The sequence below is a fragment of the Pipra filicauda genome, unplaced genomic scaffold (genome assembly GCF_003945595.2).
Source record: "Pipra filicauda isolate LSUMZ 115617 unplaced genomic scaffold, ASM394559v2 scaffold618_size212816_pilon, whole genome shotgun sequence".
Taxonomy (NCBI): Eukaryota; Metazoa; Chordata; class Aves; order Passeriformes; family Pipridae; genus Pipra; species Pipra filicauda.
Window position 1 is genome coordinate 166,084 of NW_024104774.1, and position 14,423 is coordinate 180,506.

At 36.7% G+C, this 14,423-nt stretch overlaps 1 protein-coding gene across 3 annotated transcripts in view; it reads left to right on the top strand.

Annotated features, from left to right (window-relative positions):
- Positions 1–14,423, top strand: part of BICC1 (BicC family RNA binding protein 1) — a 102,536-nt gene that overhangs the window by 69,950 nt on the left and 18,163 nt on the right. For 2 of the 3 annotated variants that reach the window (XM_027745978.1, XM_027745981.2), the window contains 7 exons: positions 5,055–5,134; positions 6,300–6,458; positions 7,402–7,455; positions 8,437–8,631; positions 9,445–9,696; positions 12,449–12,580; positions 13,721–13,907. In XM_027745978.1, the coding sequence (XP_027601779.1) occupies positions 5,055–5,134; positions 6,300–6,458; positions 7,402–7,455; positions 8,437–8,631; positions 9,445–9,696; positions 12,449–12,580; positions 13,721–13,907 (1,059 nt within the window). Of the gene's footprint in view, positions 1–762; positions 4,109–5,054; positions 5,135–6,299; positions 6,459–7,401; positions 7,456–8,436; positions 8,632–9,444; positions 9,697–12,448; positions 12,581–13,720; positions 13,908–14,423 lie in introns of those variants that run through there. The other variant, XM_039388163.1, reaches the window with a different exon arrangement.

The following is a 14,423-nucleotide window of genomic DNA, read 5'->3' on the forward strand; positions in this document are numbered from 1 at the left end:
CTTTCAGATGAGAAACTACCATCTTCCATGCGTTCACTCTACTTTCTCTTTTTATTTTAACTTCTCATATAGCTTAATGTGTTTTTGCTGGTAATTTTGGGGTAGATATTTTCCTAACTTGTCTGTTAAAAATGCTGGGTCTCTTTGTTTTTGTTTGAATGGCTCAAGTTCAGTAATACTCTTGGGCTATTCAGATCCTAATCAGCCACTTATTAAGAATGATTGTCATCTGCCCTGGTGTTGCCCAGTTGTCTGGCTATTTTTAGAGTGGTGGTATTTGTGACTTAAGTAAAGGCTGTTCATCCTGTAAACAAGCTGGATGCATAGCTGTGGTCTGAAGAGCTTGCCCAGACATTAAATGTAACGTCTGAATTGCAGGAGGGCCCTACACAGTTAAATGGCTTAATTATTTGAAATCCTTCTCGCCTGGCAAAAGTTAGTGTAGATGCATTTGCACTGGTACAAACATGTTTTTGCTTAGAGGGGTTTTATTTTGTTTACTGGAGCTTTGCACACAATAGTAGCAAGAAAGCGGGAGGCTTGCTGGTTATAGCCTTGGACAAAGAGACTGAAGAGGGGAAACCCTGCCAAAGTGTGGAGTGAGGAATTTGAGGATAGGAGCAATAAAAGACCACTTGAAGGCAGGAGTCTGGCAAAATGAAGGCTGTTGAGAAGAATTTCCATCATTTTCTGTTGTGTAACTTTAGCTTTCTATTCTATGTAAATATTTCTTTATTCTGGAGAAGGGGGGGAATTTCTTAAAGTTAATGTTTTCTTTTCCTTTTTTAAGGAAAAATATATTACCCTTTGAAATTGAGAAGATAAATTACTATACAATTTTTAAGACTTTGCAAGACACTAATAATGTTGTTTCTTAGGAGCCAAAATCTCTTCCAGTGTCTGATACTACACTTGTATTTAAAGCATTAGAGCCCAGAGTTCTGTGTTTACAAATATTTTGCAGAACTTTGGCGTCTCATTTCTTTAGTCCAGGTAGGCACCGATTTTTTGCTCTATCTCTAGGCTTACATAAAGTATACTTCCAGTTTATTCAGAAGCTTAAAAAAAAGGGGGTGGATTTTTTTTTCCCCCCCAGTAAAAATAGGTATCAAACCCTGTGTTCCTCAGGGATGGAGAATGTCACCTAGACACAAGTGGCATTCTTGTGGCCCCAGTCACAGCAAGAGCCAGTTCCGTGGGAATTGGTTGGCCTTGTTCAGTGGGTGTTTTCATCCCAGTTGGGGCTGTGTGCAAGTACTGTGGCCACTTGGATCAGTGTAGATACTGACTGGAGGGTGAGTTTATGCTTATCTGTACTGTCAGTACTAGACAAGCGTCATACTTGTTATACTTTTACACCTGACAATCCTCTTCAGGCTTTGAGAGTGCCATTTATAATTTTTGGGACTTGGACAGCGTATTGCTGCTGTCACGCCCTGTAGGTATTTCAAATACTAAATGTAGAGCTTTATCCGACAAACATTTTTGTCTTAGTACTAAGATGAGGTAGCATTTTTTTTTCTAAATTAAATGCAACTTAATCCATGGAATCGACAGTTGTATCTGGGAAATAGGTGGCAGGGAAATATTTTTTATGTTCAGACCTGCCTACTGTAAATACAGTAGCAGACAGATGTCACTTGTCAAATGGAAGTACTAAACACCTCAAGTTTGTGGTGACAAGTAATAATAAATTGTCTAGAACCCTTCTTAATCTATTTGGCTCCTTACTGGTGGCAACAGCTTCAGAAAACATTTGGAAAGCTAAAGTCAACTGTTTTAACTATTCCTTTGTGTTGATGCACAAAGACCTTACATGGTTATTTCATTCCTACTTAGAAATCCTGACAACAATCTTCAGATACTCTCTGGTTTTGGACTTTTCCCCAGAATAGTCCAGATGAAGTAGAAAGCTGAAATGGAAGGTGAATGCAGGTTCCATTAGGGACTGGTTTTCTGAAAGACATTTGAGGTCAAATGCAGCGTGATCTGCACTGGACTGCACTGCAAGAATTTTGGGAGAACCTTTCCTTTTGCTTATCTCTTGGTAAATCTACCTGTGCTGTAGTGTTTACAAACAGAAACACAAAGTCCTTTTCTTTGAAAATAAAAAACTTGACCAGAAAAAAAAAACAGGCAACTTCTCTAGCTTGTTTTTCGTAATGCTTAGTCAAAAGAAAGTGTTTAGGGTTGGGTTTATTAAAAGAGTTGCATAATGATAGGTGATTTGATTGGCATAGATGGACCTTCATTGGAAGACACTCTTGAAAACTGGATTCTTAGATCTCAGGGGGGGAAAAAAGGGTAGAATGGGAACCAGTGAACCTAAATGTCAGAGATCAGGCACAAATCCAGGAGGCTGAAACTGATAAACCATTAGAGTTTTCCACATTTTTCAGAGCAACTGCAAAGCAAACAAGCTAACTGATTCCATAGGTATATTACGAAATTTAGTTTCTTTAATACTCAGAAAATCAGGTTATATGATCTAATTGTCTCTCTAAATTTTTAATCAATTCCTGAAATTATCTGTTTGTTGATTTAGTGTTATTTGGGTACCTGTGGGTTTTCCTGCAGATCATACATATTTTCAATGTACTTTCAACTCCTGCAAAGCCAGTTCAAAGGCTTGAAAAATCTTTTAGTTACAAGTAACTCTTCTCAGGCAAAATCCAATGATGAAGCTGTATCTAAATTGTGTTTCCCTGAAGGAAAGAATGAACAAGTCTCAAAGGAAGAATTTCTTTAACTTAAAACTGAGCTACTTCATATCCATTACCAACCACTGTGTCATTGAGAAGTCATGCAAGGAGAGGGTACTTAAGACCAATTTTGAAAGATCTGGTAGCATATTTTAGAATTGTCACTGGCATCAGTGGATGCTTTTTTGCCTTGTGGGTGGTTCTTTGGTTTTATTTTTAAAGGGAGTAATTGAGCTTTTTTTCATCTGAAAGGAACAAACAATAAGTGTAGAAGTATAGGATTATTTTTTTCTGAAGTTGTCAGTATCAACAGAAAAGAGGTGTCCAACTGAGGTGGAAAATAAAAAATAGATATTTTAAAATGTATTTTCACCCATGGCTAAACAGATAGTATTATGGAATGGTTGTAATGTTCTTTGGTACTAATAGGATGCCAGGCTTGATTTCAGATATTTTTCATATTTACCAAATGTGTATTAAAATATAATGGTTGCAAGTATGTGAAAATCAGTTCCGAGGGGGTGGTGGTCTGGTCTTTTCTTTTTCCTAGTTGCATCTAAAGGGCACTTGGAGCACACACAGTGTGCCAGGATCTGCTTCTGGGAATTTCTGACTGTGACATCCACTTCAAATATCATTCACAGCTTAAACACATTAGAACCACATGGCTTACTGTCAAGTTAAAAAAAAAAAGAAAAGAAAATTTGCCTTTAGGACTATTTTGTTGGGTTTTTGTTTTACTTTGCTCCACTGTTTGAAAAGGCTGAAGCAGCAGATTTTTGAAGCTTCTGTAGTTTCTGTGTGCGTACCATGTTTTTGTGACTACAGTTTTTCCATTTTTAAAAATAAAATATGTTTCTCAGAACTCAAAATGCTGCATTTTTCCTGACTTTCACGAAACTTGGCAGTGAATCCTGTGTTCCTTCAGTGTTTCTCCATCCCCGGCTGAATGTGCTCAGAACTCCCCAGTGGTGAAGACTAGAGGCTTTTTTTTATTGTTGGAATGTAAAGAGTATCCAGGCAAAGCTTAAACAGTTTCAACTTTCAATTCAATAGAACAGGTTTACAATCTAGAGCTGTATTATTTGGCATTTCTTCAGTAGGGAAGTGATTTCAATTATTGAGATGATGGGAAGAGCAGAGTTGTTGTACTACAGCTATGTTTTCTCCTGCCATTGAGTATATATTTACTTTCAAATTCCCTAAGATGCATGTGTCTGCCTGCATAATACATTAGATTAATTCATGAGTCAGAAGAGGGTTGAGAATTTTTTTTTTTTCTGAGAATAGTCCATTGCATCTCAGGAGAAAACCCCCTGTTAGATTGCAAAAGGACAGAGGACTCGAGAACAGGGGAAAGAGGCATCACCTGCAATTTTATGTCCTTGTTTCTAATAATTAGAAAGGTGAGTGATAGTTGAGCATTTTTTTTTGTTTGTTTGGTTTTTAATTGAACCTTCATTTCATGTTTTGACAGTAATTGTACATTGTGGCACTTTATGCTTCTGGACACCAGATGGTGCTGCTAAACTGGCTAATGTGGAATTTTCACACTTTTTTACATAATTGATACTTGATTTAGTTTCAAAGTCAGGTCTGTACTTTCCAACCAGGTATATTCCAGGATGCAGAACTGTTCCTGGTAGCTCAGCCCAAAACCTGCTGTTTAAGGGCAGTGGTCTGAAAATCACCATGTAAACCAAGTGGGTTACAGAATCAATATTTTAGATCTCCCTGGCCAAAACTTGCCATCAGCTGGAGTTCCTCCTGGGAATACAGCTTAGTAACAAATCTTAATTTATGTACTTGACACTTCAGAGATTTGATTTATTAAATTGTCATTTAAATTTGATTTGATAACTGCAATCAGAAAACTTTGGGTGGAGGCACCTTCTAGTGCCAGGTTAAAACTGCAAAGGATAGTTCTAGAGACTAATTAAATATAATGAAGTGATGGGAGGGTTTGAGTTTGGTGGGGCTTTCCTTAGATATTATCTGTGTTAAGCTTGAGAAAGGCTGCCAAAAAAGCTGTTGCTATTTGTTTGAGAAGACACAATGGCTTAGCTATATAGTTGTACTGCAGACAATATTTATAATACTGCGATGTACATTTGGCATTTGATTTCTATTAATTTTCATTTGGTTATCGTGTTTAATAAATTCATCTGGTAATCCTAATTGTGGGGCTGAAGGGATGGAACAAGACACTTGTTTTTTAGCTGAATCCCAAATGTTGGTGGTGCAGTTTTATCACCGAACCGTAAATAATGGGTTCAGATTTATTTAGGCAGGGAGGAAATTTTTTGATAGATTTTACTGTATTTTTCTTAAAAGTTCTTATTTCTTTTATAGATCCCCATATCAAAGTTTCTGGAAAAAAGGAAAATGTTAAAGAAGCAAAAGAGAAAATCATGTCTGTCTTGGACACAAAAGTAAGAAAACTTATTTAGAATGACACCTTAACCCCTAATTTTGTGGTGACATTGATCTCTTTAACAGGCACATTGAAAAGGGAAGATATTTATGGGCACTTTGAAGCAAAGCCTCCAATATATGTCCTACAGATGTTGATATTGGTGTATACCCACATATTTAAACATTCTGCAAGAAACTACTTGCTTAAAGCAGCTTTTCCATATCTGAAGTATATAGAAATAATATTGCCAGCTATATGGCTAAAAGCATACATGGTTTGTTCACTGGATTGGGTTTTTTACTGTACCATCTGAAATACAGCTTCACTGCAAACAGTAGGTTATGCAACCACTTCAGAGAACCTAGAATTTTGTTTCTGTTTGAAATTCAATTTTAGGTGCATTCATGCAGTTTTATTTCTAATGGTTACTGTATTCTTACACTCTGAAACATTAGGACCAGAATATCTAAAACATCTAGATCTTGTCCAGGGGTCTCTTTATGTTCATCAGATCTTATTTTCTTGCAGTAGCAAGTCTTTTGGGGCAGTAGGTATGGCTCCTGTGTAGTTGTATGGTGACTTTCTGATCCTCTGAACACATTACCAAAAGGAACACTCCAGTGACAAGCACTATTTTTTGAACAACTATTAATATTATTATGGACTTTTAATAATATAGCTTTAAAGAACAGCTGTAGGCAGTGTTTGTGTATTTCAAAAATTCCTGTACCAGGAAAATTTGTTTGTTACAGGAGGGAAAAACACTTGCTTTGTCCCATGGCTTTGATTTGCAGTCTTCATCATGTGATCCTGTCAGATCAGACAGGGGTGTGTGACTGCAACTGAAAGGACACAGAATTAAGAGAAATTAGAATGGACCGCAAAAGGACATTTAAGTCACAGTTGATAAAAACTTGGGTGCATTTTAAAATCCTTAGACATTTTTTGAAGATGCATTTTTTTTTTGGTATTTATTTCCATGTTATTTCCTCACTGGGAAGAAAATGTGGCAAGTTTAGCATCCGACTATGATCCACATTAAAAATGTCCCTGAGTAGAAGCTAAGGCATGGCAAAAGTACTTTGGAAATACAATTTTGAATCTCGTTCTTGAAGTTACATTGCTCTTAAAAACTCAGGTTCTGCTGTGAACAGGTCTAATCGTGGGTGCTTGATTTCCAGAGCAATCGGGTAACCTTGAAGATGGATGTTTCACATACAGAACATTCTCATGTGATAGGTAAAGGTGGCAATAATATTAAGAAGGTGATGGAGGAAACAGGATGTCATATCCATTTTCCAGACTCAAATAGGAACAACCAAGCAGAGAAAAGCAACCAAGTAAGTATTGTTTAATACTGAGCTCATTTGTATTGTATTTCCTGAGAGTATGAAACATTTCTAAACTTCTTTCGTCAATTTGGGTTTTTTGGGGATAGTGAGTTCCTGTTCAGGGAAATAGATTTTTGGTATTTACACTCTGTGGAAAGCACAGGGCTTCCTAAGTGAGCAAATCTTTAAAAACAGATTGAAACAATTTGCGATGGCTCATGAATCACTTTAGTTTTTCTAAGCGGAAATTACTTTGTGCTTACAGAAGTCAACAACTTGGTGTGAATGGTAGAGAAGCAGTATGAAAAGATCTGTATTTTTTTTTCCCATTCAACACCTGACTTATTCAACATATTGATTAATTTCTTGGTGCTTTTTGCTTATGGTGTAACTTGGTTGAAGACTAAATTTTGTGGCGAGCTACCAAAAGTGAATGTCCTATTGTAAGAGTTCAACTTCATTAGATTAAGTCATTGAACCTGAATTGTACATCATTTCTAGTGCAAATATTGCTGAAATGTTTACTTTCAAGTCCCTCATCACTGTACTTAAAATTCCCTCTTGTGCATCCTGAGCAAAATACAGTCATTTCAAAACATTCAAGAAAACCTACTGTTGTTGAAAATTAGCACTGAGCACATGTATACAGTAGTAATTCCATTACTTGACCCAAACCACTGTATTGTTTGATGTATCCATTTTTTTTCCTAGTTGCTTAAACCTATGTAATGTAAGATGCTATAACATGCATAGATCATTTTTTAAAAAACCTGGTTATAGTTTTCAACTAGTGTTTAGAGAACACTGGTGTCACCAGGTTTGAAATAAGTGATTATTTTTTTTATTTATTTTTAGATTTCTTTTTGTAAGGGGAATACTGATAACTGAATAACTTTTTCAATGCCTCAGTTGAAAATGTGACGCAATGTTTTCTCTCTCCTTGCTCTTCCAGGTGTCTATTGCTGGACAGCCAGCTGGAGTGGAGTCTGCAAGAGTTAGAATTCGGGTAATAGTCTATTTTAGAATAGTGTTCCCTTGAAAAACACCTGAAAGGGAAAAAAAGTATAGATTTGAGGACCCTAGGGTTGTCTGGCTCTGTCTTATGACAGCAGAAACGTAGGAACAAATGTGAGTATCCATGTGAGTAATATGCAAAGGGTATTATAAAAGTGATCACCTTCTGGCTAGATTTTTAACTAGCAGGTGGGTCTTGAACACAAAGTCTACACGATAAACAAGATGTAAATTATTACACACTGTTGAAAATTACATCTTAACTTACCCACCACAGATGGCCTGTAGAAGCTTGGGCATCCAATGTCAAACTATGACTTAGGAAAGGCAATTGCTGCCTCTTAAATTTTAACCATTTTCATGTGTAATTTATGTAAATAATTTGGTGGAATTCAGCCATTTTCCACTCATGGCAATTTTCTATCCTTTCCTTCTAGTTTTGTGTGTTTTGGCATGGATAATTATAAGTTGTATAAATTATGGACAGTCCCTCGCAGTTGTTTGGTGAGATTTGTCTCTTACGCAACCTTGGTCTTAAAAATCATGAAAGAAGCTGATGTTTCCTTAGCTTTGTAGCTGACTTCAGACTTCCAGTTAATCCATGACAGAAAGGAGACTTCTCTAGCAAGTTTTACAAATATTGACCTGTTTGTAGATCTGCATAGATAAGTAAGGGAATCTACTTGGCTTTCTTGTTGTTATGTAATTGCAAATGCTTCTGCTATTTTGAATTAAAAAACCCAAACAAACAAAAAACAACAAAGGCTATGCAAGAAAACCCCACTCTAGTGTCCCTGGAAAAATCGGTGCCATATTGCAACTGATGATATATTTTTATCAATGAACTCCGGGCAGGGGATATATTATGGCAGTTTAATCATCACTGACCAACACATGATTGAGGAATAAAGTTGTTTCAGTTTTAATGAGTATGATTTCGGTTTTCAATATTTGGTCTTCAATGTTGTTGTAGGAGCTGCTTCCATTGGTACTCATGTTTGAATTGCCTATTGCTGGAATTCTTCAACCCATCCCAGATCCTAATTCTCCGACAATTCAGCATATATGTCAGACATATAATATTTCAGTTTCCTTTAAACAACGCTCTCGAATGTATGGTGCTACAGTCATTGTCAGAGGGTCACAAAATAACACTAGTGCTGTGAAGGTAATGTGTCTTCTTAGTTCATAATGTAGATACCTAAGAAGTGTATTGGTTTAAAAATGCACAGAAAGTAGTTTTAAGTTTACGATTTAGCGTTGTTTATGATAAGCTTTTAATCTGGTTTTCATCTCTTGCACGCTGTTCAGGTTTCCAGCAATGCTGGAATATGTGCTGATCTTACCCATCTTTTAATTTAAAGAAACCCCAAACAAAAACCAGAGAACACACCCCCCATCTTAAATTCTTCATGCTTAGCTCTTCTCAACATACACTCAAATATATAACCTTGAAAGTTGCCTGAACAGTCAATAAAACTGATCTTGCGAAACCAGCACTGGGAGATGTGAATTTGACAGTCAAGGAAAGGAACTGCCATGAGCCTGTTTATCTTAATAAAATAGAGTATTCTTGTGAAGAACTGGCAGTATGAGAGATTGATATGGTCCCAGATGGGTGTCCCTCAAGCCAGTAGGAATATCTTAGGCCAAAACTGAAAGACAAATTTTGCATGTAATCTTACCCAAATAAATCTGTCGACTTTCTTATTGCCATGTGTGGCCACAGAAGGTCTGTTGAGACCAAACCATGCGACATTGTCTTACTGCCTTTTTCAGAAGCAGTGAAATGCTGCACTTGGTCATCAAATGGGAGTTAGTGGGTAGAGTTTAGTCCATTTATTACCCTTAACAAATCAATCGTGGTTTTAAACCAAACAGTATTTTCTTTACCTTGCCTGACAAGTGCATGACAAGTAAGGAAGCACTCTGAGCCTGTGAGCATTATTTCACCAGTTTCCTTCATTTCCCCCCACCTCAGGAAGGAACAGCCATGCTCTTGGAACACCTGGCTGGGAGCCTGGCCTCTGCAATCCCTGTGAGCACACAGCTGGACATCGCAGCACAGCATCATCTCTTTATGATGGGTCGGAATGGCAGCAACATCAAACATATCATGCAGAGGACTGGTGCTCAGATCCACTTCCCTGACCCCAGTAACCCACAGAAGAAATCCACTGTCTACCTCCAGGGCACAATTGAGGCTGTCTGTCTTGCCAGGCAATATCTCATGGTAAATACTTTTCAGCGAGACTTGCACAAAAAAGCTGCCAGATTATAGAAAATATGCTCATTTGGCACGTGTTTATGGCTCAAGTTGTAAGTTAGCCTTAGAGAGGGAGGATTGCTACTCACACTGCAAAAAGCTGATTCAGTTGAGTGCTCTATTTTTGTCAGTGTTTGCAGTTATCTAAAATATTTGTAGTCTCTGGTAACATGATTTGAAAAATGACCTTGGTAATATAAATGCATCATAAGCAATTTAAATTTATGATAACGATATGCTTCTGAGTAGAGGCAGATTTTTGGAGTGTTCTGTTAGTGTTGGATGATGGGTTGTGTTTTGTTTTGCCAACCTGCCTTTTCTGTGTTTGTCAGGTAAGTAGGTTTCTTTTGAGAGGAAATGTCAGGAATTTCTTAGTTCCCACGTAGGCAAGTTTTCAATGCAATTGGGAAACCATAGGAAATCATTACTCATTCTGCAGTCTTACATTCTTTTATAGTATCATAGCTACAGTTCTATGAGGCCTTTTATAAAAATAGCTCTGGTGATGAATATTGTTTGTAGAGATTTTTGTTATATTGGTCTTTAAACCTCACAGGAGCCTTTAGGCATTTTTTAGTGCTAATTTATGTACACCTTTTTTATATATGTGAATATTTATGGACAAAACATGGGAGCCCTGGACTCAAATCCAATGCAAAGCTGGTAAGAGATTAAACCATGGTACCTTTTAATTCCAGGAGTCCCCATGTGTGTTACAATGCACTGTGCCTTGCTCTATATTAGAAAATAAAAATATGTTGCCTTTCTGTTTAATACAGTTATATTCAGATTATGGTGTTCTAGAATATTATTGTCTGTAAATGCCAAGAGATAGCCTTATTCTACGTACTTCTTTGGTGAGGTTTATGTAGTGCTTTTCTGATGGTTCATGAAGTAGAAGGAAATGCAACCAAACTATCACATGAATATCAAAGTACATATTTTCTCTAAAAACTTGGAATTATGTGAGAGCTTTTTTTTTTTTTAATACTGAAGTTTTATTTCATTCCAAACACATCAGTACAACTTAATATCCCTCATCACATCCACTGCATCACCCTTTAAGAACTGTACAGACCAGGAAACTTGGTCTCCCTTTGAACTCACAGACCTCACATGTCCTGAAACTGTTTCCAGTTTTGTAGATAAAACAACTCTTGTTTAAAATGTTCTTGTTCTCTTTCTTCCTCTCACCCCAAAGGCTTTGGTTTCAGCTGTATTTTTGTCATCAAAAAATACTGAGACTTGCTTTTTGTTAGTTGTTCGTATAATAATGAGGACTGTACCTTATTTAAATACAGACAACATTGACGACTTAGTTTTTTTAATCCAGTTCCTGTCAAAGAACATTTGTTTCTTTTCTTCCCATCATCTTCATGCATATGCTCTAAACATACAATAATCAAGTGGTAGAGGGGAAAAAAGAGCCTTTTAATATGCTTATAAAACCTGACTTTTCAACCTGTAAGTTTTGGGGTTTGTGTTTTTCTTGTTAGCCTTGAGTTGCATTTTCATTCAGCAGGCTTTTGGTGAGATCTTCTGGTATTATTTTCTGCAACTTTTTTTACAATAATATTTTGAAAATCCAAGTATGAAATGCTCCCAGCAGTTCTGTTACTGTTAAATCCTTGAATATTGACTTTAGTGGTTTTAGATAGACTATATCTATAATTATTCTTTTCAGACAAGTTCATATTGTGGTGTTAAGCTGTGCTTGTCAGTCTTCCTGTGGTCAAAATATTTAGGATGCCTTGCTTTAATTTTCCTGAAGTCAAAATTGCTTTAATTGAGGTTTTGGTAGTACTGTGCAGCTGTAGGTGGTACTCTCGAGAAATGCTATTTAATATTAAATTATACTGAACAAGTGATCTGCAGACTAAATACACCAATTTGCTGCTTTTCATTCTGAAGCCAAAGCAGGAAACTGATTCATTAAGACCATTTCCTTGACTATATCTTACTGTGGATTTTTCCCTGACACATGTAATACTATTTATTGTGAACCTAAATTCACCAGAAGTAGGATTTGCTTTTTACTGACTTTTTACCCTCTATTTTTGTGATTTTATGAGAAGTAGCAATCTGATAATTTCTAGATATCCTGTGACAATTCAGTTTTTTGTTGTTTCATTGGTCTGGGCCTTTTTTAGGGATTTTTTTTTTTTTTAACTCCATAAGGTTTTAGTACTGGAATTGTGTTACAGATGTCATCCACATCACTAGAAAATATTTATCCAGCTGATCTGGGACAGGGGAAGAGAAAGGTAAAAGCTAAGACTTAAGCATTGGTGATTTACAGAGAAGGTTTTTAGAATGAGACATTTCAGTGTGAGGCCTCCTATCAATTCCTGACAGGACTTTTTTCTAATTTAATAAGTAGTAGTGGTTTCTGAATTTGAATTCCCTGGACACCTCTAAGTCTGTATAAATAACTAATCAGGGTGCATATGTGATGATTGGAATGCCAAATATTTAACAAATCATTTCACCCCTAAAGTAACAAACTGTTCAGACTCCCAGGGCAGAAAAATACACCTGTGTTCTTGCATACAAGGAAACGACTCTCCTTAAAATTTCATACTTGCTTTTTTTTCCCCCTGAACTTCTGGTATCATGATGTGTAAACGTTACAATGTCTATATTTCAGTTTGTTGCTAACATTTGCATGGGAAAAGGGTCAGTTATAAGTGTTGGGAATTTTTTGTGCCTTTCTTTTCAGGGTTGCCTTCCTCTTGTGCTCATGTTTGATATGAAGGAAGAAATCGAAGTAGAACCCCAGTTTATAACACAGCTAATGGAGCAGTTAGACGTCTTCATAAGCATTAAACCTAAGCCAAAGCAACCAAGCAAGGTTTGTGCAAAGCTAATATATCCCTTTTAGGCTGTCGTGGCAACTTTATAGAGCCGATAAGTTGACATGTGTGCTCTTCCTCTCTAACTTAATGGATCATAAACTTGTAAAAGGCATATATATTTTGTGCTTGAAATACCAGTTTAAATGATCCAGCAGCTCTACTTTATGGTAATTTGACTTTCATTAAATGTTTGATAATGCAGAAGTTAGCTTTTGCATGGAATATACTGATAAAGGAAATGAATTACGAGGAGACAAATTGTATCTGACTAGAACTTCTCTTGACTGTTTTTTAAAGAAATTCGTCTAAAATTGCAGCTTCCCCACACAGTCACAGTGTTCTTTAGCAATCAGAATTAAACAAAAATAAAAAAAATATTGTGACTAGAAGAAATGTTGCTGTTACATGCAAGATATTGGAAAGAGTCACGAAAAGCAGAAATACAAAATACTTCTAAAAAAGAGGTGTTCATTGTAAAATATTCCAGTGTCTATGGGTAAAGGACTCTGCAGTTGTCTGTGTGGTTGTATATAATGCCGTAGCAGGCAAAACCTTGAAATATTAAGTGATCATTCCACTGTGTCAGTAGGTAAGCTTCCCTGTGTAGGGATATATAAAATCAATACGAAGAAACACCCTGTAGAGCATGTACAAGAAACAATGGGGTTTTTTTGCAATATAATTTTCCAGGTATCTATTACTTTATTCTCAGACAGCTAAGAATTGAATAGCTGAATTTAATATGAACAACTTTTCTTGTCCACTTCAAGGTGTAGACCGCAGGTAAAAGAGAAGATAAGATTTTAATTATTGATTCACTTATCTAGATCTTGGGGCACTTAACATTTGGTGTGCTAAATAGCACCAAGGTACAGTAATAATTAATTTTCTTAAGACAGGGAGGTCTTCCATCATTCTCATTGCAAGTGCACATGAAATCCCTAAACTCACTGTCAAGGCCACTGGATTTGAGTAGCTGGTAATAGATGTTAGCTCATGCTGTCTCACAGGGCTATTATTGATGGCCATGGAGAAGTACTAAGAAGAGTTATCTGTGTTGCAGATCTACCTTAAGAAACTGCATTACTCACTTATTTTCCTTTTCTGTTGTTTTTCGTTGTTTTCCTCCCCTACAGTCTGTGATTGTAAAAAGCGTTGAACGAAATGCCTTAAATATGTACGAGGCACGGAAATGTCTCTTGGGACTTGAAAGTAGTGGAGTCACCATAGCATCAAGTCCCTCTACTGTCTCGTGCCCTGTTGGTCTGTCTTGTCCTGGTTTGGATATTTTGTCCTCAGCAGGACTTGGACTCACTGGGCTCGGTATGCATTTTTTTATATTTATATTTTTATGTTTTTAATAGATATCTATTTGTTTGAAACTTAATTCATTTGTACTAGAAAAAGGGACCAGATGTGTGTTTTGCATAAGTCGTGTTAAGGCATTAGAGAATTCCAACAGCATCTGACCTTTCAAGGGATTGTTGTTATAAAACTTCCTCCAAGGCTTTTGTAATCAGGTGTGTGACTCATCCCTGCAGGAAAAAAAAATCTCTGGAAGTACTCAAACCACTCAGCTGAAGGTGAAAGGGAGGGAAATACAGGTGAGGTAGGATGTGGCTTTTACCATGTCATTGGCAATGTGATGTCTCAAGCTGCCCTGAATTTGTGTAGATGCTGAAGCCTGTCACCAGTACATGGAATTTAACACAGCTAACAGCACACTTCAGTTCTGGCTGTATTTCACTGTAATGGAGGGATACACGAGCTTCTAGTTTAGACCTTGCTTATTGGTATGTAATTCAGGACAGAAATGTGTAAGCTTCCTGTCTTAATGTA